The 26,443-nt window shown below is 38.4% G+C and overlaps 1 protein-coding gene across 2 annotated transcripts; it reads right to left on the bottom strand.

Moving 5' to 3' along the window:
- Nucleotides 1–2,336: 2,336 nt before the first annotated feature.
- Nucleotides 2,337–12,537, bottom strand: LOC111565329 (SEC14-like protein 1). Of its 2 annotated transcripts, none has more exons than XM_023265359.3 (16): nucleotides 12,376–12,537; nucleotides 12,006–12,094; nucleotides 9,532–9,681; nucleotides 9,192–9,323; nucleotides 8,475–8,603; nucleotides 8,120–8,339; nucleotides 7,635–7,744; nucleotides 6,704–6,893; nucleotides 6,159–6,247; nucleotides 5,975–6,045; nucleotides 5,566–5,737; nucleotides 4,710–4,844; nucleotides 3,869–4,003; nucleotides 3,420–3,659; nucleotides 3,102–3,280; nucleotides 2,337–2,832 (listed from the first exon to the last, which is right to left on the bottom strand). In XM_023265359.3, exons 2-16 carry the CDS (start codon nucleotides 12,066–12,068, stop codon nucleotides 2,727–2,729), a joined length of 2,121 nt encoding a protein of 706 aa, XP_023121127.2. In that variant the 5' UTR covers nucleotides 12,069–12,094; nucleotides 12,376–12,537; the 3' UTR covers nucleotides 2,337–2,726. The 2 variants fall into 2 exon arrangements, with proteins under 2 accessions (XP_023121127.2, XP_023121128.2); XM_023265360.3 differs by having other exon boundaries at nucleotides 12,006–12,097.
- Between the last annotated feature and the right edge of the window lie 13,906 nt (nucleotides 12,538–26,443).

Consider the following 26,443-nt stretch of genomic DNA (forward strand, 5'->3'; position numbering starts at 1 on the left):
CATCCAAAGGGGGAAAAAATGCACAGATGTACAGTGACTCCATAAAATTCTGCACAGCTCCATCACAGATGCACATTTTTCTATTTTCCAAGAAATTATTTATCAGGTTTGAGGGAAAGGGGCTTCAGGGGTCAAGGCAAATCCATTTTTTGCCTTGATAACTTTAACCCTTTTACATACTAAGAGAAAGAAGGTGCACAAAATAAGCAGTCAATGCCATCGATGACCACCAATGACACTTCTGCGTTTTCATACATGACCAACCTTAAGAACCAATCCTGTCAACTGTCTGTATCACTTTCTTCTTCACAATCAGTTTCTGGTTTGAACATGTATGAATGCAGTACTCCAATATTACAGTTTGCCTGTTTGTAGTGCAGAGTGGTAGGTGAGCTGCTGTGCTTGAGTTGCAGTGAGGGAAGGAGGTGTGGGTTTGGAGTTAAATCTAAGCCATTTAAAGGCAAAAAGTTTTTCTTGCACATAAAAAAAAACACTTTTCAACATCTATATTTGATACACAAAGTTTAGAGGTTTAATCACTGACCAAAGTGGGATTTAAAGTCATATATTTGACAGATTACCATATTTTACATTTGTCTGTCCTTATCTATCTTTATATTGACATCTACAGCTATTATATCCATATACGTAGTGTGCTGATACCACTCTGTTCATACTGTGTATATCTACTGCAAACTGTATGTGATGCACTTTTCTGCTGCTTTTGCACAACTGGTTTTATTAGCATTTTGTTGTCTTAGTACTCATGCATTGACAATAAAGTTGAATCTAATGTGTTCTAACTTTTGTACAAACACTCACGGTCAATAATAGACAATAACAACTTTGGTGATTTCTTTTGTATTTGGTACCATGAGGCTCACATTGCTGGTTTTGATTAAAATACCAAAAAAAAAACAAAACATTGGAACGTCAAAATTTGGTACAGATTTTCATTTACCTCCTCAGTAGTAACTTCAAGGACCCTTTTGTGTCTTCTCTAGCACCATCACCTTGTATGTTGGTTTACAACAAAACAAATGGCAGTCCCATCATCATCTTCTACTTCAGTTAGTATTGAGTGCTACTTCGCAAATTGAACGTTACCATCCTAAGTCACAATTACGGCGATTGTAAATATTATACCTGGTAAACATCAGCATGTTAGCACTGTCAGTTTGAGCACGTTAGCGCTGAGCTCAAAGCGTCACAGTGCTAAAACACAGCATCACAGCGCTGCCAGCTCCTCTGTAGAGTGTCAAACATATACAGTCATAGTGTGATGACGGATCGTCTGTTTGGTAGCTGTAGGTCTGTTTGCATCCCTCCAAAATGTTGTCTCAGGTCAACCAAACAGGTGGCTTCATTATGATGTGATACATTTTTCCGTATTTCATTTGCTTACCAAATGTTAGGTATAAGAATGACCTTGTTTTTTAAGCCTAGGAAGCCCAGTGAAATTATTCAGCCTTAAATCACATACCTGCTCAAGACGAAGATGTTTTAATAGCATATTAGAAAGGGATGCTATTATTGATGTGCACAATGTGGGTCTTGGGAGGTCATTAGAGCAAGCTGAGTGATTCAGTAAACAGGCTTCTGCCAAAATCAGTCCTCTTTCTCTTTCTAACAACCCTGACATGCCAGCAGGAGGCCGGGCTCCTGTTCAATCAGCCCCTCAGAAAACTCAATCGTCCAGTCTTCAAAATGTGTTGGGATAAGCAACAACATGACACAAGTTGCAAACCAAGAAAAAAATAAACACAGCACAGGAAAATTCAATTAAGCTTGAGCTGGAAGCATCTGATAAGTTTATGGAAATTAAAGTTTTATGTAAATCAGTTGTGTGTCTGGCCCGGTGCCAGATCACAAGGGGCTGCACTATATTGCATTCAAATTAACTGCCTCAGAAAACTGAGCAGCGATGCCTAACAAGCCCAAAAACAACATTACTGGGAATCTAGAGTGTATTTAAAAAAAAAAAAAAGGATTTCATATTATCTTCTCTTTCCTTACACCTTGTCTATTACTGCAAAAACAAATACTAATAATAACCATCTCTGTGCTTATTTTAAATTACCCCTCCCTATACAGCGCTGCTGCTGCTGCTGCTGCTGTCATGACTCCAAACACCTTTGCTTCATTCTCTGGAGACATCAGATTTATTCTGGAGATGCATTCCTTATTTAAACAATTTCTTTTGATTTCCTAGAAGACCAGATGAAGTGTGTGAGCTAAACCGCAAGTACTAAATACACTGCAGATCTGAGAGCAGTTCAAGTCTCAGAGCACACTGACATCTTGTGGACATTAAAAGAAACAGCAAGGACAAAAACTGCATTGCACAAACATGTATATTATTTTACTTTGACGCTTTTTCTAATTTATTCTTATCTAAACTAAAAAACAAACAAACTGTGTATCATTTTCTGTAATGTCATATTGAAATCATCTTCCTGGATAATACACATGTGATATTTTCATCTGTGTTGGTAAACTGTACACTATTACACAAACAAAACAACAAGTACATTAGAACAGAGTCCCTTAAACCTGACAAAAATGAAACTTTACTGATCCACTGAAACAGTATTAAAGACTCACTGGTAATTGTCTGTTTCAAATTTATATTTATGAGTTGAAAAATTGTCTTTGAATATATAAAGCAGAGTTAGGCATCAGGGAGCTTTGGTCAGCGTTGCCTTTGGACTCTGATTGGACAAATACTACCTTGAAATCGTGGAACTGGCATGTGATCGACTAGAAGAAGTCGTGGCAGCACTGAGCTGAGAGAAACCACTCTGACAAGACTCCAGACTGCTCATAGATCCCCTAGAAATAACAGAAAAAACTGAATGTTAATTTTCAAGCATGATATAACCTAATTAATTACTGATCAAACATTTAAATCCCTGCAAAAAAAAAAGCAGATGGCATGTTTGACAAAAGCTTCCACACAGAAAGTTAATTTCCAGGAATATCACAGCTCAGATATTTGAAAAGAAAACCCACACAAGAGCAATGAAAGACAGCTTTGGTATAATACAAAGAAAACATGGGAGGACCGGAGGAATAAAGCTCGGCGGAATAAATAAACTGACCTGAAGTCATGGGAGGCCAGCACCTCGGTGTAGTACATGATCTTACACTTGTGGGAGGAGACCTGCAGGGAGGCCAGTACATCATCCACACGAGGCAGGCTGGAGGCGGCACAGGCTGCCGAGCTGTGAAAGCGCCACTGGAGGATGTAGAAGCCGGGCCAGCGAGTTACGTGGGAGCCCTGATTTAACGGAGGATATCAGTTTAGCGATGGAGGATTTTGATGACAAACCGGGGTAAACCCTGGCAGGTTAAAACAGCTGAGAAGAAGAGATCAATGGAAGAGAGATCTGAATTATTCTGTTTTTGTATATCCTCACTTGCACACTCTCTCCCTCCTTGCAGATGAGGGCTTTCTCCACCATGCTGTAGTCCTGGCCCAGCACCCAGCTCTTGTCTATCAGCTGGGCATTAACAGCCCCCAGGGAGGTGATGCTGTGGGCTCCGGCATCTTTCTTCGGAGGCCTCTTAGAATGGTAGATATTAAAGAACACATCTCCTTTAGACACGTCAAAGTCCCAGGTGATGACGGAGGAGGCCTCTGTGATCTCAATCAGCATCTGCAGGAGGATGTAAGGAAATTAGAAACACAGAGCAGGTTGTTCATCACATGATTTGTCTTTGCCTGCAAGCGTGCAGTGCGGATCTGGTCCAGTCGGTGGCACCCTAATCCACTGCATAAAACCTACTGCACGTAAAAGAAAGGTTGATTTTCTCACACCTTGATGAACACTTGGTAGTCATCAAGTTAGTTACAAGTAGACTGCACCTCATACGGAGCTCCCTTGAAGATACTGGCACTCTTATAGATGGAGTCAGTCAGCAGGCAGTTTTCTTCACTCTCCACTTCCTCTGCTGTCCTGTACAGAGATTTGGGGACCATGCCGCCCTCAGGGACGTTACACTGGAGAGGGCAAAACAAAAAACAGTCAAGCTCAACCAGTAACTAAAGCAGCATATGCACTAGCTTTTTTGAAAAAAAGAATTGTAGAGGAAAACAATGTCACATGTAACAGGGTTTCATTCACTTTTCATATTTAGGTTTTGCTCAAAGACACCCTCTCTCAGGTGGTAAATATCAGAAGCTGTGTAACTTAGCCAGTTTATAAGAAATTACTTACCTAAATAGCACTATGGAGCATAAAAATTAGATATACTACATTTACAGAGCTTAAAACTGGTTATATAATGTAAAACGGTTTACTGAACAAACACAATGACTTGCAATTGTGTTAAGAATAATGTGTGTGCTGTGTTTGAGTCAACTGAGGTGAGCCAGCTGTTCACTTTTCTGTTGCTACTCGACAGTAACATACAGCAGGCATCCAGTCCATCATTTTCTAGCCAAATTAGATGCATTCTGTCTTCTACATTTCTAAAACTGATGTTATGAAGTAAGACACACACAGTGTATTTCCAATTAGTCACCTGATACTAGTGAACTGACTGACATAGCTGGTTAAACTTTAGGTTAAAACGAGTACAGACAGTAAAACAGACATGATTGATCAATCAAAACATAAACTAAAGGCACAGTAACCACATTTCACTATCTGCACTGAGAATACATTTTCCATTTACAGGTCGATAAGCTGAGGACTTAACCTCACCATGCAGTCCCCTCGTAGGAAATCAGGAATAATTTCTCTCTCAATGTAGTCCACTAGGCCTCCTGGACCCTGGTAGTCTTTTCCAGCATAAACGAGGAACTTCTTACGAGTATTCTCATCAATCAGGGGGCTGACCTGGAAACGAGACACCAATAGTCCTCAGAGAACACACAAAAAAAGAAATCCAACAGGGTCACTTATTATAAGCTCTGAAAGTCAATCCATGATCAATGAATTATTCATTTATGAGAAATAAATGGGTTGCCTGGTTGATTATGCTACTGAGCATCCATGCTTGCATTTTGTATTGACTTTATCATCTTAATAGTCCAGTCTCATTACCATTAGTAATTTCATTATCTATTTGTCAATAGTTTGTTGTATCTTTCACATCTCCAGGAAGCAACTGCTCTAGCCCAGACCAAAAATCACTATTATTATGTATCCACTGAGTACTGCTTAAGGTATTTTTCGTTTGGTTTTCATTTATTTTTTTCTAAATCTGTATGCCTATATTACTATATATCTTTATTTCCCTGCTGAATGCTATTTCTGTTTGACAAACAACACTACTGCATACTGCTACAGGAATAATAAAATGTCCCCCAGAGTGATCAATTAAGTCTTTGCATATTGCACCACTATAATTATCTTTATCTGTCAATATTTTATTTTTGTGCTTTCCTCTCCATTTTCTCTCCGTTTATCATGTGCCTGTTCCTGCAGTGCGAATGGACTGCACCCAATTATTTAGGATTCCAGCCAATGTAATCTCTGTTTCTGTACTTTCACAACCAAGTGATTAATTAACGTCACATTAATGGTGGCACATCAAAAGTGAGACATTTATTCTCACCAAGGTCCAGAGCACAGGAAAAACTCGAGGAGCTCGCAGTATGAGCAGGCGACCCAGAGTTTCAGGATAGTTGGCCTCAACCACCTCGATGATTCTCAGCAGAGCTTTTACACCTGGCCGCCACAGGTGACGCATGTTCAGGCCCTCCAGATCCACCAGGCAAGTCCAACAGCTGAACAACACATCAAAACAGACAGCACTTCACAATACACAAGCATGTATATACCTGTTTCCTCAATAGCCAACGAAAAAGCAATGGGTTAATAACAATAATAATAATAATAATAATAATAATAATAATAATAATAATAATAATAATAATAATAATAATAATAATAATAATAATAATAATAATAATAATAATAATAATAATAATAATAATAATAATAATAATAATAATAATTGGCACCTGATGGGTCGACCAAAGACTCTGGTGTTCTCCTCACAGCGCCTCAGTCCCTCCTCGTTGACGGACAAAATCTGTGTCACAGTCATAGAGTTGGTGCATTATTTCAAGTGAACATGTGCTAAATGAAAATGAGTATGTTTATGAGTATATCAAGTCATACATGTGACGCATGTATTCATATCACCTGTCTTAGTAGCACCTCCTCTCCCAAAGCTCGTACCAAGCCCTTAGTGTCCATTTGACCCAAACGCAGGATATACAGAGGACGGCCATCTAAATAACACATACAGACAAGGGCCAAACACAAAGAAATGAACAGACTTTACAACAAGTCAATATCTATAAGCAAAATATGTGGGATCTTAACGGAACAGCTATGTTTCTTCTGCCCTGGATCCACCCTGTTGTTTCTGTAACATTGGCATTTACCATTAATTTACCATGTGAACATTCAAAGGGCACTTTCTCTGTTCAAGTCTGAAGTTTGACCCGGTGAATCAGCTGAGCTGACTCGTTTCCAAACGTGGGAGCTTTGACAGATGGTGCTCAGATTTCACTGTCAATAATTAACTGGCCATTTCAACCTATGTGGACGTTATGACTACAGAAGATTAAATCTGTTTGCCTATTTACACTTCCTGAGAAATGTTCACTAACACTGTAGGCAGACGTCACAATATTAGTTTTAAGTCATAAAACAGGGAGAAAACGAGATCAAATAGTCAGTACCTCTATCGTGGTGATGCCAGCCTCCACTGTAATAATCCTGAAGCAGTTGTGGGGGCTCCCACGTGTCTAACAGGAAATCCACTTGATGTTGCTTCCTCCAGGTAAGTGACTGGCACAAGAACTCCCTGGCCTTGTCGAGGTTGAAATCCCTGGCCCTGAGGAAGCGCAGTACATGCTGATCCTTTGGAATCTGTACAAAACAGGCAGAGGTCAAAACTCCAACACACTGTTCTCAGTACAACCAGAAAAATGACAAATTAGTGTCTTCACCTTCAGCAAATATAGGTTTGTTACTTGGTTACTGTAATCTATAGTGTGTAGTGTATGTGTATTCACTGTCAGCCACAACATTAAAACCACAAATACACAGAGTGCATAACCCTGATCATCTTGTTATAATGTGATGTTTTTTTGGTGAAACCTTGGGTCCTGGCATTCATATGGATGTTACTTTGACATGTCCCACCCACATAAAAATTGTTCCTGACCTAGCACCCACACCACATACACTACAAACGAACACAACGAGGAGGAGGAATAAACTCAGCCTTTAAACTCCCCAGATTCCAATCCAATCAACATCAGTAGAATGCACTGGAACACTCCTGATGCACTGAGGCCCAACCCAACAATCCAGAGGAACCCAAAGAATCTACCGGCACTGTCCCAACGCGAGACACCCAGAGGTCCGGTGTCTATGCCCCGACAGGTTAGAGCTGTTTTGGTGGCACAGGGGGGACCAAAACAATGTTAGGAGATGGCTTTAATGTTATGGTTTATTAGTGTGTATCTGGTACCAGTAAAACTGACTTTAGTGTTGAAGCAAGAGCTGAGAAGCAGGTTATTTCCATGTCTTAAAAATCAAAGTGTACGGTGCATAACTACACAAACAGCTCTTTAGTCAAAGTAACTGTGTTTGAGTATAGGTGACCTTGCCCTTGTGATTTTCCTGGAGCCACTGACGCAGCCGAATAAGACAGCTCTCTTGCAGAGGCGTTAGATCACCAAGGTAACGTCGAATGTAGTCAGCATCCAACTTGTCTGAGGGCCAAAACACATTTACAGCGTAAAGTTAGCACATATTGCAGGTATCAGATGGAAACGCCAGGCACATACTATGTACACACTAGAATGCAATGACGAACTAAATGTAGACCTCCTGTTTTTATGAGATATTTAAAATGTTAGCTCTGTTTGGTGCAGTTCCATTTCACTGACACTACTGTTGTGAAGCTAAAAAAATCTACCTAATTATCTTGCAGTGATAGATTTTGCAATGTTACTGTAAATATACTGTATCTAGTGTGAACCAGTCATAGCAAACAAACTGACACATGATGCACATCTTTTAACATCACACCTGTATTTTGTGTGCTAGCTTCTACTCTGTATTTTAACTAGTGAGTGCACACTGACCATCAGGTGAACTAGCTAGTAGCTCTGTGGGACTAGCCGGATCTTTACTGGACAGCCCAGCCTTGGCACTGTTCCCTGGGATGGCTCTGGCAGCAGAGGGGGCCGGCAGCTGGAGCCTCACGTTGACACTGCCAGAGACAGCAGGGGGCGTCCAGCGAGGTATGGAAGTTACTCCTTCTTCCTCCAGCTCTCTGAGGTAGTATTCAATAATTTCTTTACCCTACAACAATTGAGGGAGATCAATCTGAACGAATACTAAAAGCAAATTTCTTGAGTTCCTATTTCCGTAACAAAAAAAAAATATAATGTAAATACTACATATTGCATCATAGGCAGTAAAATTTCATATGCAAACCTTTTTAATGCTGCTACCATATTGTTTAATCGCTATCTTCTCTGCTGTGCTCTCAAAACCGAAAAAGGACTTGATATCAAGACTGGCAGTCTGCTCAAAACAGGTCCAGTCTTCATTCTCTGGATGAACCTGCAAAAGTGGAAAAAAATGTCAATTTAGACAAAACCTGGCATATTATTTGTCACAGTAACACAGTGTGGTAAATAAAAGCTGAAAGTTACTTAAAAACGAGGCATCAACCATTTTATTATTATTAGATGATCACAATATTAACTGCATCTAAGTAACCCATTCAAAGTATTGCAAGTATTAATTAGGTTTATCAGATGTTCTGTGAGCATAAGGTGACAGAATTTTAACTTTATTTTAAACTGACGTCCTAAAAAGCAGAAATTATACTGGTGGCGAGGTTTTGCTGTGAAAAAGTCAAGACAATTACATTATAGCAGTGACTCCGACTGAAACAACATCAACTTTAAAAACGTCTGGTGGCATTAGCTGTTCAGCGCCTGGAGCACACTATAGGAGAAGCACCTAAAATAAATAATCAGGCATCGCACATTGTGCTGCCTTTTGGAAATGCTCTGTGCTATCCAAATAGCACCCAACAGTGTAAAAGAGGAAACAATAAACGAAAAGTACAGCAGCAGAGTGATGAACCTTTTACAGCCTCTTTCTTCCTGATCATCTGATCATCAGGTCTGATGTGAGACTCACTGTGTAGCTGCAGGACTCATGGACAACGACTCTGTTGGAAAAGGTCTCATTGTGGACCTCGATGTGGAGTGTCCTGTTTTGGCGGTTCAGAGTGTTCTTTTGGATGAAGTACAGATAGTCTACACCTGCAATCTACATGAAGAGAGAATCAAAGATATAGTTTTGTTGGATTTTTAATTAAACACTCATAAACACTGCAAATTCAAGCAATCTGAATCAATATCATGATAAAAGTACCACCTGTCTACAAGTTCTCTGGCATGCATTCCTATTTTTGCTCTTCAAAACAATTATTCTGATAAATATAGCAACTGTTCTGATTGTGTAATGGCCTTTGTACCCGTTTGAGGAGTCGTGGGGCTTCAATGTCAATCGTGCAGCGCCTCTCCGTCACCACCAGTGATCCATCCTCACTTTGGCTCTGGTTGATGATCTCACAGTCCACAAACACTGGGATCAAATGGCACTTTGGAAACCTCCTCACATAGGCCTGAAAGGAAGAAGTGAAGAAGGAAGAAGGACATTTAAATAAGACCACTGTGTCTTGTTTCCCTCTGATTGCTTTTTTATACGGTTCTATACAACCAGAGCTACCTGGGTCCACTTTATTTTGTCTTTGCTCTTGTCCTTCTCTGTATGAGGCAGCTCAGGAAAGCTGCTCAATTACAAGTAGGTCATTTGAATAACAGTAAACTACAATTAGAGTTGCTCATTCACAGGAAAGCAGGTAATTTGCAGCACATGATCTCTGTGAGAGGTTAGGATACATTTAATAGTTAGTTGCTTGAAGCGTTTATTTAAATGCATATTAAAATTTTATGTGTTGTGCACAGCAACATCCTGCAGCTGTGGCTGGTTTTACAAGCAGCATTTACTATGTTTTACTGCCCATAGAATATGACCATCTGTCTGAGCCGGTTTCAGCAGGGATCACCTGTCAGTATTGATTAAACCACCAAACAGGATCTGCAATAATAGCCTTGTGTCTATGTAACTGGCAGCAGTACAGCTTCTAATGACAGACTATTGATCGTAACCAATGGCAAGGAAGGAACTAGACTTTTATAATATAGACAGCCACATATGTAATGTTTGAAAGTTGCTTCTTCGAGGACCTGTGAGATGTTCATGAAGTATGCAGTAATTCAGGCTAGTTATCAAAGACCCTACATCTAGATATGCTGTTCTATAAAACTCACAAGGCTGCATCATTTTCCAACAGATTTCTGTCCAAACCACACAAACATCCTAGTTGCATTGATGCAGTGGAGCACAGAAGCAATGCAATCAATCTGAAGAAATTATTCACTAAGAAAGTTAATGAGGAAATGTTTCCTTTGCTAAATAAGCAGCATTGACTGGTGTTGTGTAACAGACACACAGTGGACCAGAAACAATACCTTCCCTGATTGCAAACAAATTGAAATCTTTGTCCTGCCTATTCCTCTCAGAGTAATAAGCATAAGCACATGATGGGGACTCCAAATACAACAAGGCCAGTCTGTGATGTTTTAGGCTCAGTGGACCCAGAAGGCTTTGTGCAAGTCAACCATCACAAAACAACAGTTCCCTCTATTTCGCATCATTATATTCCACATTGGCAAACTGATACCGACTTAATGACAGTGACTGTGGAGAACAAAAAATGCTTTATTTCCTCCTGAACTCTACAAGTGCTGACCATTTACAGGTAGCTGTGTAGTGAAGCTATGCAAGAAGTGATCCAGTGAATTTCTGATGGGGCCGGGAGAGTCATAAAGAGGTGTCATGAAAGGGACAACAATGATGTCACTGCTTATACGTTCAGTCACATCCCCGCTGCTGATTAGGACTGTTAGCCAGAGTAATAATCGTCAGTGGCAGGATCAGCCAGGGACTAATAAGAGAACTCGGAGATAAATGTGAGTGGAGGCGGTGGCAGACCTGTCGTCAGACTAGTCACTCTCCTTTATGCTGTTGAGGCCTGAATCTTCTCAGAGGAGCTACTATTTAGTTTGCACAAAAGGCTTGTTTTGAGGCCCCTTTTTTCATCAACCTGCAGTGAATTTTAGCCCTGCAATGTTTCACGTGTAGGTGTGAGCCATACAGTCTATTGTGTTAACTTTGACTGTGTGGTGCAGAAGTCAGAGCTGCAGAGCAAAGTGTCACCTCAGCATCACAGTCATTACCTCACTGTGAGGCTGTTGCATAAGGCTTTGGTTTAATATGTAACTTCAGAAAACAAGAAACAAACACCAAGAGCAGACTGTAAGAGTGGGTGAAATCAGACCGCCTCTCACGGAAAGCCATTTATTGCACTTCTGTCCTAGTTTTGCTTTCCCCTGGAGTTCCATTCTTATGCGAATTTACAGCAGTGGGTTGCAGGTTGCAGGTGAATAAAGCAACACATCAGAATCGTAATGAAAAATAGTCCACTCTAAAGAGAACCCAGCTTATCATACGGTGAGTAACTGCTTGGAAAGTGGGATCTCTGTTGCTGTTTCAGTGCATCCCCTTTGCATAAATGTCCATTACTGCTGGACAACAATCATAATTGGAGTTACATAAATAACATTTCTGCTGATGAACTCTGTTGTTATCTCACGGTTACATCATCTACATTTTATCAGTGGTCAACATGAATCAGAAAAATGGTTCCAGAAATTCAAGTTATTTACTAATAGCTATTTTTAAAACAAGCTTGCAAACTGACTCAAGGACTCCTGCCCTCTTACTGAGCTTCACACAATGACAAGAAAACATATTCACAGCGAGGAAGTGATATGACAAAGAGGTGACAGTCTTACATAAGTTGTCTGTGACTACATTACTCACCGCCATAATTAACTCAAATGGATGCTTGTAGATCCGAACAGGGGACTGGTACTCCTGTACCATGACTGCAGCTCCCTCAGCACCAAACTCTGCTGAATAACAACAACATGACAAAACACAGGTCAGTGTATGGACAACTTTACGTTCTACCAGCTGAGTAAAGGTCACTGATTCTTCCCCACTACCACAAACTGGACAGTCAGCAAAGAAGAAGCAGAAGAAATGCAAAAGACGAACTTTAATTGGAGTTTTATTTGATACTCAGCATCATTAAGGGAATAAATCAAGCAGAAGTTTGTAAATCCGTCAAAACATACGTGATGAAATGATCACAGACAAGCAGCGTCCAAAGCGAAAACAGTTGACTTACATCAGAATTCAATTCCAGGCGCTTCACTTCGGATGCTTCACTGTATCTGTGTGTCCACACTGACAGGTGAGAGAAGCTGGACAGTGTTTTTCCAGAATTAAAAAGCGCAAAATATAAACTACTCCCTTTTCCGACAGTGACCGCGGAACCGATGTTTAACTCCACCTCTTTCGGACAAGCAGGAAGTCAGAGGGACGCTGAGGTCAACTGAGGGGCTGAACTAGAGGAGATATATATATATATATATATATATATATATATATATATATATATATATATATATATATATATATATATATATATATATCTATCTATCTATCTATCTATCTATCTATCTATCTATCTGTCTACATATATATATATATATATATATATATATATATCTGTCTACATATATATATATATATATATATATATGTGTGTGTGTGTGTGTGTGTGTACATATATATGATACTCCCCATGGTTCAGTTAAAGCTAATAAAGCTATATATATATGCAATTAATAATTTTCTATCAGCATTCCTCTCTTAATTTGTTTGCTTTATACCTGAATAATTTTTCTATTGCTTACAGGTCTCTGTGAGAACAACCTGTTTCTCTTGGACATTCATTTACTGCCTAAGAAGAATGTCATAACTTGTCAAAGGTCACTTTTTATAGGCACACACACAGAACCTGGTTAACAAAGGAAGAACTTTGATATTTCTACCCGGAGTCTTAGGTTTTGTCTAACCAGCTCACTTAAAGAAAAGAAAACCTAGCAATGCCAAAGTTGGTTCATAGTTGGGCCACAATTCCATTTTCTTTTTATCTGATTCCCCATGAGATCATATGAGGTGATGTTCTGCTTCCTGATTGCTCTCTCTGGAGCTGTATTCTTGATATTTTCTAGTAGTTTGTGATGTGCCGTTGTTTTTCAGATTTTGTAGTGTGCACAACTGATATCAAAGGCAATAATATCTGTGAAGTTAGTCCTTATGTTGGTGATGCAACCTGAATTCATAATCTGTTAGGATTTTAAAACTCCTGCAGTCTGAATATGGCCTGAAGAAAATGAGTGAACTTTCGATATAATAACAACTCCATCAATCACATACTGTTGTACATGTTTTGATTCAAAAAACTGATTACAGCAGTGACACAGACAGAGTACACTGAGTTATTTATTGATTTTTGACAGTACACTTTATCCAGTTATTGAATGAAGCTAAAGAGTCCCTTTCAGCACTGGGCTGCTGAATATTGCCATGTAAAAGTCAGAGCGCTTTGACTAAAACTAAGCTTTGTCTGAACATGGTTTTCTCTCCTCATACTTGTATACTAGATTTCAATGTTTGCTTTTATATTTTCAGTATGTTTGTCCCAGCAAAGTGCATTAATAGGTGATAGTATATCTGCATTAAAGTAAAACCATTTAAACATTTCAGTGTTTCCAATCTTTTCCTTTGTTTCCTTTGAGCGTTGGGATGTGACTTAAATATCATCACTTCCGTTTAAATGTAGTTGTTGTTTTGTTTTTTTACAGTATACAATTTGGAGTAATGGTTAAATGGCAAAATGTTACTGTAAATGTCACAAAATGACAATTATGTGAGCAAACCCGTCTTCTGGCTATGTGGAAGGGAGTCCAAAAGTCTCAGGCTATCTCAAGAATGTATCATATGTTAATGTAAACCTGGAGATTACCAAAAATGTGAGGATTCCTGCACCTTAAATTATTTATTTGTTGATCTATGCTCCTGAAATTGCCCCCAGGGCACAAATATATTTTGTTTTTTTTTTAATTGTATTGGATTGCATTGATTAAGAAATATTTAACAGACAAGAAGTTACATGAACAATTAAGAAGAGACGCTTAAGCTCCTGCAGTTTCTCAGTCAGCAATCAAGCAATAACGTTCTCTTCCATTAAAGCAGCATTCAGACGGTACTGAATTTGATCTACTCATCTGAGATTTGTTCAAGTAAACCAATTTACAGCTATTGTTCATCTTTTATAATTATATCTGTGCCTAAAGTTTCCAACAGAACATTGTTTAGTAAGTAGCAATGTGTTAATGAGAAACATGGCTTCCGAACTAAGTGAAAGTGTCAGAAGTTGAAGTGCTATTGTAAGCTAAAAGAGATTTTATGAGGAGCAAACCATGGCTACACTGAAGGTTTCTAAGGGGACGGTTTATGGCATTCATGTGATGGCACTATCAAAAGATCAATGCATAAAGACATAAAAAAAAGACAGAGAATTTGTTAAATTGCTAACAGAAGGCTTCAGCCTGCAAAAATCCTGTCAAAAGAACGGTTTATATAAGGAACCTAAGTGAAATAATTCAAGTCTGCGGCCTCCTCTGGTTTGCATTTTTGTGTAGAAACATTCATTCTGCAGAAGGATAATGAGCCTGTGCACATCTTATAATTTTGTAGAAAGACCAAAGAAGATCATAAAGTACAGATTTTAATGGACTTCTCTCCACAGTCACATGACCTCAGCCCCACCAGACATTTATGCAACCACATGAGGACTAAGTCAAACTTTCCTGATGTCACTGGAAGCTCTTTCAAACATTATTTGATGATGCTGTCATTATATGGTTAACAGGATTGAACAAATTTGTGCAGTTTGTTCACCCTGCTGCTGTCATTCAAGTGAAAACAGGGGCTGATACATTTAGAGATCCATGCATGTTTGTTTAGAAATTCATCTTTTTACTCAGTTTGTTGAGCTGCATTTTATTTTTTGCAATAAACTAAACATGAATGCAAAATACAAGTATCTTTTCCTTTCTTCAATCAACCATTCTACATGTTTCCTATATGTCGTGTGTTAGCGTTACTTTGCAAATTCACTTTTCCAAACTTAAAGGTGCTAATGACAAACGTCAACAAACCACAACTCTTTTTGAGAGAGAACTGATTGACATGAACTCCAGTGAGCACTGGAACATGTCACCCATAACATTAATTTGAAAACTGCATCTTCTCAGCCTCACATTTGCCGTCCTATGGAGATGCAGCTGGTCTCTCATTGAGTCTCCTGAAGCAGCATCTGGGGGGATGAATTCAAAGCTTCTGCATCTGGCAGCCTACAAAAGGTGCTGGAGTCCAGCAGGGAACATCCTGAGAGATGGAAGAGGAGTTCAGATAAGCTATTTTTTTCCTAATCAGCCTCAGGCACAAAGAATAATGTTACCACGGAGCACGCTGTTCTCACCAACTGTCTCCGCAAAAATTTGGATAAAATTGTACCACCTTTGTTCATTCCGGGCTTTTTCACAAAATACCACAAAAGATGTGACATTTGAGCTCTTTTCTCTGTCTGGTTTTCCTTTGTCAAGCCTTTCAAAGTTTTGGTTTTTACAAAGAACTGTAATTTTGGACTAGATGGTGAAATTCTATAGAAAATGAAATTACTATGAGTATAATTAGAAAAAAAGGCTTGGCAAAACAGGGAAATGACTTTATAAAACCACAGCCTGTATGTCAAGATGTATCCATCTTTCCTTTCCAAAGATTTTTTCCTCTGTGGGCGTTTTAGTCGTTTTCACCGAGGGTTGAGAAGTTGGTGTGTCATTTCCATTTTATATTGTAATTATGATCAAGTGCCATAAAAAGCATCCTTGACTCTATTATGACAGAGATGATTACTGAAATTCATATCCAGTCATATCCAACAGCGCAGTCAAAGACGATCACAAACGCAATGACTCATCTATTCCCTGCGACTAAAATAATCACCTACACTCTCAGATGTTTGCAGTAATAGTATTCTGGCAGAGCTGAATGTGAATACTGAAGTTTACTGATTGCCTCCTTGGAGCTCGCCTCATCACCTCTCTGAGCTCATCCTTCTTTTTAGTATCCTCTTAGCTCTCCTGTCTTATTAACTATAATAATGACTAAAGCATATTGGACGTATTTCTGCCCTGAGCGCTGCCCGGACTCCACCATCACTCCACACACCTCAGACGCTGTTGCTCTGGCAATGGAGATCCTGCCTCCTTAAAGCACTTTATTCATGCATTTATAATCCAGAGCATAAATAAACCTCTTTTCATCAGGGACTGTAATAAAAGAAATAATGTGCATAGATGGGAGCTGTTAAATAAAACTGTAAATGACCAGCATTATAAGATTTGACTCATGAATAAAAAGATCTAATTCAAAATATGAACCAAACGCTAGTTGTGGCTAACCAGCTCAAGAGATTACAGTTTCATTTGGTTCCTGAAATTTCTCCTTTTGTTTCTCTTAGGAAGGCACCTGAGGGAAGAAATCAGTCTGAATTAAAATGGAGACATGTAAGAAACACAATAATAGACAGAGAGGTGAGGATTTGCAGATGAGCACAGAATTTATTCAGAGGATAACTGGAAGAGTTAAGACAATGGAAAAATATGACATGGAAATTTGAAACAGCGAGGTGAAGGTAATGGCTCAGTGGTTCGTGGACAAACAGTAGTAATGCTGAACTCTAACTAAAAGCAACAAAACAGTTGTAAGAGTGCGACAATAATGAAGAAAAGGTTAAAAAAAAAAAATCTTGACATAGATTCTCCGCTTCAGGGCAACTGTATTTCTTTTTGCTTCTTGAAGATGTTTTAGCTGCCATCCAAGAGGCTTTATTACCTGAACCATGGGGGAGTATCATATATATGTACACACACATATATATATATATATATATATATATATATATATATATATATATATTAACATGTTACTGTTAAGTGGCATTGTAGATGGCATCCTCAGCTTATCTCTCAAACCATCTGTGTCTTCTCTGTCCAGAATGTGAATATCATTGTACTTAAAGGAGTGAAAACAGCAATATTTATATGTGTGTATGTATGTATGTATATATATATATATATATATATATATATATATATATATATATATATATATATATATATATATATATATATATATATATATATATATATATATATCCTCCAAATCTCATGGCTAATGTCAGTATTGCTGTTTCCACTCCTTTAAGCACAATGACGTTCACATTCTGGACAGAGAAGACAGATGGTTTGAGAGATAAGCTGAGGATGCCATCTACAATGCCACTTAACAGGTACTTACAATGCAGTCTTGAGATCTCTCCTCAGAAAGTTTCACCGTGATACATCCCTCAGCTGGCAGAGTCACAGTCAAGTGAGTCTTGGGTCATAATATCTGATTTTGGGGTGACGGCATCTATCTGGGACTCTCTACCAGTCAGTTAAAACTCTGGAAGCTTTTTGAATGAAACGTTATTAAGAAACAGAAAGTGAAGCTCTCAGAAGTCATTAAAATGTTCGACCTGTCTTGCTAATTTGACTTCATGAGCAAATTCTTGTAACAATATTAGCTATTTTGTTGTTCTAGGAGAAGGTAAGCCTGGGGGTAAGAGTAAAGATGCTGATGTGTTGATCTGTATTATCTTCTAATTGTCGGAAAGTATACTGAGAGAGAAGGATCTTGTTAAAAATCCCCAAATTCTCAGAAGGACAAGAGATTAGTACTGTTTCAAAATGTGATTTCATTAGGCTTCATTTGTTTTTGTAGTAAAAGGATTTAACAAGAGAAGTTAACAAACCTTTTATTGTTCACTTTGCAAAACTCAGAAATCCTGTTTGTTTACAAGCTAAATTTGTGATTAATTATTGAGATTAAATGTATTGAATGACATGTAAAAGCTGAACGAACATCAGCTCAGTTTCACAGTGGTCGGTCTGAGATTTTAATTGTTTTTCAGTGAGGTTTACTAGATGTAACACTCTTGTTTTCTAATATGCTGTTATTAGATTAGATATATTTGCCTAAAATACAAAAAAAGAAAAAATGTTTTCATCAGTCGTCAACAACATACATTCCCGAATGGAAGCTGATCTGAAGATTAGCCAGCTGGTCAGATGAGATGCTACAAACGAACGAGCGTGGGCAGTTTAAAGCAATTCAACCTCTGCCAGCTCCTGAGAGGGACTTTTCTCCCTCTTTGAATAGGAAAATTGTAGGTTAGATAGGATGCAATGGCAATAATGTCAGACTGGGTAAACCCCATTAGTGTGTAATGACCTTTTAAATCCCACACAGCTCCCTCACGAAGGCCGCTGTTGTTCATTTACCATCCACTTGAGGTCCTCAGTTCATTAGTAAAACTGGGAAAAATCAGCTGCACATCATATGCGAGCATTAGTTCACTTTTGCAAAATTATGAAGGTTAATGAAAAGTAAAGGAAATAAACTGATATAATATGCATTGATAAGAACATATGAAATCATTAGAATTTACGGTGCTCCTGGTGCCCTCTCAGCAGGTGTGAGTCAGTGCGTCTGTGAGTCAGTGAGTCAGTCTGGTGAGCATCAAGCTGACACACGAGAAAAAAAGCATCTCAGCCTGCTGCTTCACCACACTGCCAGAATAATATTAAAATTCAGAGCATCTCCAGAAAGTCTCTCAAGTGTCAGTGTAGTGAAAGACACTGGAGCTTTTCTACCATGGTGGAGATTTGACTGTGAGTCCTATATGCAGAAATGTAAAGCCTGTCAATAAAATGAAGGTTAGAATAAATCACATAAAAACAATCGTTCAAATGTGTTTTTTTCAGGGACTTTTTGATGCACTTAAATCTGACCTGTCAGACAATAATTGGAACAGGAAAAAAAGCTTTCTATATCACCGCCATTCAACACAGACTGCAATACAAAGACAGTAATTGTGAGTACGACAGCAAAAAATGCCTATAGATCTGTACAGCACGTGCAGAATCTGCTCTGATAGTTTCATATGCATACAGAAGAACCACACTGTTCTATGAGCTGTCATAACCTCAGGGATTTTTTTTGTTATTGGGTATTTTATTGCAGTGGGAAGAAATCCTGTAACCATCTAATTTAACTGGTGCAATATAAATGCAATGTCTGAGATGTGCTGCTTGTATTTTTTTTTAACAACAGAATGTTTTCTTCCCCTGGTCTCCTCCACCCACACACACTAGCCTGTACATTAGCACCACGCTTTCTGCCCAGTACACCCATGAACCTAATCTTAAAGCACGGCTGGTGAGTAAAGGAAAACAAACCAGAGCGAGCGTGAGTTTTGCTCTTGGTTGATAAAAATAGAATATTGTTTTGTCCTAATTAAGACTGGGCTTGCTGTAGATTCATGTCAGTCCAAATAAATGCACTGATTTGAAAGGCGTAACCTACTTTGCTTTTACACAAATACAGGAATAACTTGGAAAAAAATTATGTAGTATGATATATCTGAATAACAACTATGTGTGGAAAGGTGAAAATACTTTTTCCACCATTTCAGAAATATCAGAGCTACCGTGTCGAGGCACTCTGTCAGGGATTATCTACCTTTCTCACACAAAATGCCATTTCTTGTTGTCACCTCAGAGCTTTTTTTTCTAGTGTCAGACATCACAAGTGTAGCCCTCCAGACATCAGTGTGGTCACACTTTCCAATAACCATGGACTATGAAATACAAATGGTAATGAAATACATCCCATCCATCCCGTATAAATCTCCACATCAAACTGTTCCAGCTTCTAGTTCACCCCCTAAGGTTAAAAAGTGAAACATAGAAGAGGAATTAGGTGTGATTTATGAATCCCATGCTTTTCATCTGTGGAGAAAAAAATTATTCTTGTGGTGAGTGCTCGTTCAAAGAAACATCAAGCAGAGCAGGGAAACTTAAGCTTTGCCATTTGAAATCACTCTAAGGCAGAAAATCATGTTTTGTCTTGGTAGTGGGCTAAAATAACTCCATCTGAGAGGAATACCCTCCAATATTGGGTTTAAGAGGTTGTGGAGGATACGAAACAAACCAACATATTCATCTCATACTCATGCTACTTCCAGCTAAACTGGTATGTTACCCCTGCAAGCATACCTGACTACACTACTAGAAAATTCTGCAGCATGTCAGGGGTAAAATAATATTTGTGCAGATAAAAGCAACATGCTACTATAGAGGAATCGGTGGTATGCAGGTGGTGGTAGTGCATAGAAAGCTGTGGCTGCAGAAAACATTGTACAGACTTGGCAGTTGCAGCTCTGACTCAAATGTAATGATAACCTAAGAATGGCTAATTAGTAAATCTTTAATGTGTTGGTCTTCTGATATCAAGACAGATTAGCAGCCTCTGGACCCTGAAACACAACATGACAAACGACTCTTTCCACACTCTGAACAAAATCAATCATCTTGATGTATGCTTCCACTGCCCTTTCATATTCAAATGAGCAAGACGCCGGAGAGTACAGAGTCTGGGCAGCTGTGGAAAGAAAAGCCATTCGGGAGATTTAAAGGAGGGATCATCATCTCAGATCAGTCATCTTGTCTTTGCTCTGTTACTACATTCCTGTTCAGGGGTGGCATTCTTCTGTGTGTGCTAGTTGTTTAATGGATCTTTTTTATTTTACTCAATTGGTCAGGGAATATCATGCTAACAAGTTGTGTTTATGTGGTTTTCGGGTAGTGACTAGTTACTGGTAAATATTACATGAGCTGTATTGTTTTAATGTATAAGTAATTAAGGGCAGTGATAAACGCTACTGGTTGCTTCTAACAGCCTGGATGTTCATTTTTCATGTGCTTATTTCCTTTCTTGTCGATAACTGACTAAACATGAAGCTGCTAGCTTACACTGCAAAAAACATGGCGTAAAAAATGGTAAAAATCTGGCAACAGGGTAGGCAATGGTGGAAAATGGTAATGTTCAAAAACTGTTAAAACAATGACAATGATGGCAAATATCAGTAAAACTATGGTACTTTTAGTTGATTTAAATAGAGTGAAATGGTATAATTTTATGCATTGTGAAAGAATGGATTACTGTTTGTGTATTACTGTGAATATCCATGGTGAGGGATCAATCAAGGTTAACTTTATCTTGTAAAAATACAGATATTGATGTGGAATCTATGTAAAGTTTGGACTATTTTTTGCTGTTGTTGTTTATTACACAGTCAATGTGTAAATGAATCTCTTTTTTCTGTGATTTTACTAGATATTATTAATTTAACAAAATATGACAAATCTGTAAAATAACAGTGAAAAAAATATTTATTTCTAAAAATTTAATACACATTATTTTTCTTTAAAAGCAAATAGATAACAATATAATATAATATAATATAATATAATATAATATAATATAATATAATATAATATAATATAATATAATATAATATAATATAATATAATATAATATAATATAATATGATATAATCTTTACGGAAAATAATTATTGATGATTTGATAACTTAAATACCTCAGTAATAATAGAATTTATATACATTTACAGTTTTGAGCTGCATTTTTTTTTTTTTTTTTGGGATTAACATGCATTCACACTCATATTTTTTCTGTAATTTCACTATTTATTATCTGAAATGTACCACAACAGGGAAATTCAGTAAAATAACAGAAAATTACACCATAAATAAATAAATAACATTACAGTTTAAAGCTGAAAAAAACAACAACTGCGTAGTTCAGTACAATGACTGGAAGCAGTGGAACCAGCTAGCATGGTCTGTTTGAAGAAAACAAGTAATGACATATTGTTAGGAAAATGACACATCTAAATGTGTATCTTTTAAAGCTCTGCCTATTACTGGCTCCAGCTGAATCTACTGTACAGATGTGAGAATGGTATTGATCTTTTGATCCGTAAGACAGAAATAACAAGCATAGCCTGTCTAATAAATGTCAAACTATTCCATTAAATAATCGCTTGTTAATTTGTAAGGAGGAAGAGATTTGTGACTGCATAGGCTGTAGATTTTTGGTTTAAATGCTCATATTTAATGATCGAATTTGAAATGAAGATTCCAGTTGAATTGGTACAAATTAACTGCAAGCTATAATTTAAAATTTGTGTTTCTTGCACAATCTGTTTTAATTTATTCCTATTCAGCTTCCTAACACACACCTCTGGGCACAACTGTGTGCTTTATTCACGGCATGGAATCTGGAAGCATTGCCTCCCCCATGGTGTGTTAACAGCCTTATTCACAGTTTTTTTTTTACATTCTGCCATTTTCAGTAAAGATATCGCCATGCAGAATATTGCATAAGACATCCATAATGTATCAACATTTATTCTTCTGTATGAACAGACAGCAGCTGAGTGTGTAGGAGACACTCAGTACTCTGTTCTTCTTTCAGCTACCGACTTTCTCAACACAGTTCATCAAGCTTCGCCAGTGTTAGAAAGAGAAAAATCTTTTATTTTTTCTTGCTATACGGCCACACTGTGTTGCCATAAGTAACTTTCTCTCACATGATGGTAGTGACATGTCATTAGGAAGCTCTGACGATGCAGGCAACAGCTGTGTCTGTCAGTACAGGGGGAAGCCGGCTCAAACGAGATCAATTAGGGCCAATCAAAGCGGGAGATTATAGAAGGGAGACGTGACAGCAACATTCCACTCTGATTTATTTGTATACCCCAGTGTCCTCTGAGCACTGAAAACTGGTAGCGCTGACTGTTACCACACAAAGCAACACAGGCAGACACACACCTCCGCTTTATTTCAATGTCACTCCGTTCCATGAAGAATACCAGTAATTACTGAACCGTTACGAAGATCTAGCAGCCAAGAAAACCATTCACTGTAATTACATTGTCAACCTGTGAAATTACTTGTATGAAGCTTAAGTCAGCGGAAAAACTATCTCCTACTGGATTTCTTAAAACAGCTGAGAGTGGTTCTTTGATTTCCTAAAGAAATACCTGGTGGTGACAGAAAATAAGGTCTGGAGAAACTATGAGAAAGTCCCAGAATTGTCTCGTCAAGGTCAGCTAAGATGTCCCACAAGGACATACCAACTAATGCAGCACTTTCTGTGATATAGCCCATAACTAAGTCATGGATTAATCCTCAGCAACAACCAGGAAGTCAAGGGAATTGATTAACCAAGTGTTGAATCATTTATCAAACATCGTTGTATGCCTGCGATCAGTGTACTGAGGTAGACATCTGAAGCTTTTCAGGCAGAAAAAAACCTCTTTAATCATGGGTAAACATCTTAATGATTTACCACACAGGATGTGCAGTTTGGCATGAGGCCATTTGATGCTTAAGGGACATCATCTGCGACAGGGTTTATGAAAACGAAAACAAAAAGTTTGCAATTACAGCCACACTATGCAGGAAGTAGTCAGGGGTAGATGCTCATGCCAGCTTATACAATACCATCCACACTTTCACTATAATGTAGACTTTACTCAAGCTACAGGTTACGGGCTACTTTTTAAAATATCCCAGCTGCAACCTTTTCATCATGCTGCAAATGGCAATAGTTTGACCCAACAAAGCAATTATACAATCATAAATTAGACTCCTTAAATTGGGGAAAAGGCCAATAAAGATTTTGATTTAAAATCAATAAAAAATTCTGGAGAGAACAGTTGCAAATCAATTATGCGAACATTTACAAAGGAATAGCTTGTTTGAAGAGTTTCAGTCAGGCTTCAGAGTGCATCATAGCACACAAACAGCTCTGGTGAAAGTTACTAATGACCTTCTCATAGCGTCAGACAATGGTCTGGTCTCTGTACTTGTTTTGTTGGATCTTAGTGCAGCATTTGACACCATTGACCACAAACTTTTATTACAGCGACTAGAACATTTTATTGGCATTAAAGGGACAGCACTGGACAGGTTTAAATCATACTAGTCAAACAGGTTCCAGATAGTGCATGTCAACAATGACTCTTTTGAGCATACTAATAGTATGGTAATAGTATGGTAGTAATACTATATTAACTGTATATTGCCATAGATGGCACAACTGATGAATTTGCTCATGACCTGTGATGGGGCCTTCTGTGTAAATAAGTAGCGCCCATTAAAGCCCAGTGTTGCATTAGTGCACCATTGAAAGAAATCCCTAAAAATCACACGTATTATCCTGAAAAAAAATTGAGTTGTCTGTCACTAAACATCTTTAGGATGAAGAAAAACAAATACTACAGGTCAAATACTTACTTGGAAAATTGTAGAAGCTGCTCCAAAAGACAGAGCTGGGGTGTCAGTGGAAGACATGTTTGAACTTGGAATGTGGTATGTCTTACAGTATTAATATTTTCCTGCCAAAAAATGTTGCAGTTTTGCAGTTCAGAGTGTGGGGTGCTGGGATGTGTAGTGTTTGTCTACATTCAGTCAGAAATAGGTACAGCTGGACAGCCTTAAAAATGTTGCAATTTTGTAACTGTGGGCCTCGGAGGATTAAATGAATGTGAGGATTATGGTGAATGTGACTCTTTCACAAATAAATGATAAAGCTGCCCGTGTGGAAAAGCTGTAACATCTTAATGTACTTATATTAACCCAGTGTACATTTTAGTACCACTTAGGTTTGGTCATCTGAGATGGTTCCAATATCTGGTGTGGCCCATGGACTATTTGTAATGTTAACACCTAGGACAGCTCACAGCTGCCCACCGTCATAGCAACGGTGTATACTCAGCCAGTTAATGTTACGGAAAACATCTTATTACAGGCATATGAAAACAATGAAAATATTATAATTTATGTAAATTTATGAATTTAGATTACATCAAGTTCTGTTTTGAACACCAAGGGTCATTCCAAAATGTACTCTGAAACATTTCTGGAGATGTTCAAGGCATTCTTCCCAAACTAAAGCAAGGGATAGGCTGGTAAATGGCTAGCCCTTTTGCTCTACTGGGACACAGTCTGCGAAAACTTGCAACTTGCATAAAATACATTAAGCTGCTACTTTGAGAGGTCTATCATACCAAATTGATATATGCATGGGTAACACAAAAAAATGGTATAGGTGGCAATTTGCCCCCCTGAGTGGTACCGACCAACCTATCTGGCTCATGGACTGATACTGCTCACATTATGTGTTATACGTTCCTTGTTCCCCATCCTCCTCTTCTTCCATCTCTCCCATCTCTCCCCCTCTCAACCTCTCTACCCCCCTACCCTTCTACGTCTACCCCTCTACCCCTCTACCTCTTCTGTCCCTCTCAACCCACCGGCCAGCAGGCAGATGGGTCCCCCCACATAAGAGCCGGGTTCTGCTCAAGGTTTCTTCCTTGTTAAAAGGGTGTTTTTCTTGCCACTCTTGCCTTAGGACTTGCTCTGGGGGTTCAGGCATATGGGTTTTGTAAAGCGTCTTGAGACAATCTGACCTGTAATTGGCGCTATATAAATAAAATTGAATTGAATTGAATTACTTTAAACCTGTTGGATTCATCTTAGGTGGAGCGAAGCCCAGGATACAACTGCAAAATAGTGATGAAAGAATTGTTATGGTGCACATAGGAAGGTGAGCAATGTCAATACAATGTCTAATTCACTTGGGGGAAAAAAACGCTATAAAGACTGCTTTATCACGCAATCTAAATCCTTAACAAAACACACACAATTTGCAGTGTGGTAGCTTTACTAACCCGGAGGTTGTTGTTTCTCCAAGAAAAGGGGAAAACAGTAACCTGTAGATAGCATCAGGTTAGAAGAAAAGCTGCATGAAAAGCACAGACAATTGACAGGCTTATATCTGCAATCTACATCCTGTGAGTCAGACTATGAACTGGGTGATATGTTAATTATTGTAATATATCAGAAACAGTAACTCATTGAAGGTGAAATGGGAATATGTCAATGTACATGCAAGTTTAGAAGCTGTGAAGCTTCTTAAACTGGGATTACACTTATCCATCCCACATACGTGAGAATGAATGGGGGTCACTTGGATAGATTTAGGTGTCTCCTTTTATACTTGTATGGAGTATAATTGCATTTGTGTTTGTGGATTACTTCAAGATTGAACAGGTGGAGAGCACTGATGAGCAGGAACATTAGTGAGTGGTGGAAGCTTGAAGGTTAATGGAAGACAAAGGGGAATAATTGTACACTAAATCATGTCATACTCATCTATGTCAACATTTTCAGCAGCTGACAGAGATTTCAGAGCGAGATTACTTGTTTGCACCACTGAGCATTTTTGACCAGTTAGATCCTTTAAGTAGAAGCATTTATAGACTGCTGCCTTCAGCTTCAGGGATGTACAGCTTTTAATGTTAGT

The sequence above is a fragment of the Amphiprion ocellaris genome, chromosome 19 (assembly GCF_022539595.1).
Source record: "Amphiprion ocellaris isolate individual 3 ecotype Okinawa chromosome 19, ASM2253959v1, whole genome shotgun sequence".
Classification (NCBI taxonomy): domain Eukaryota; kingdom Metazoa; phylum Chordata; class Actinopteri; family Pomacentridae; genus Amphiprion; species Amphiprion ocellaris.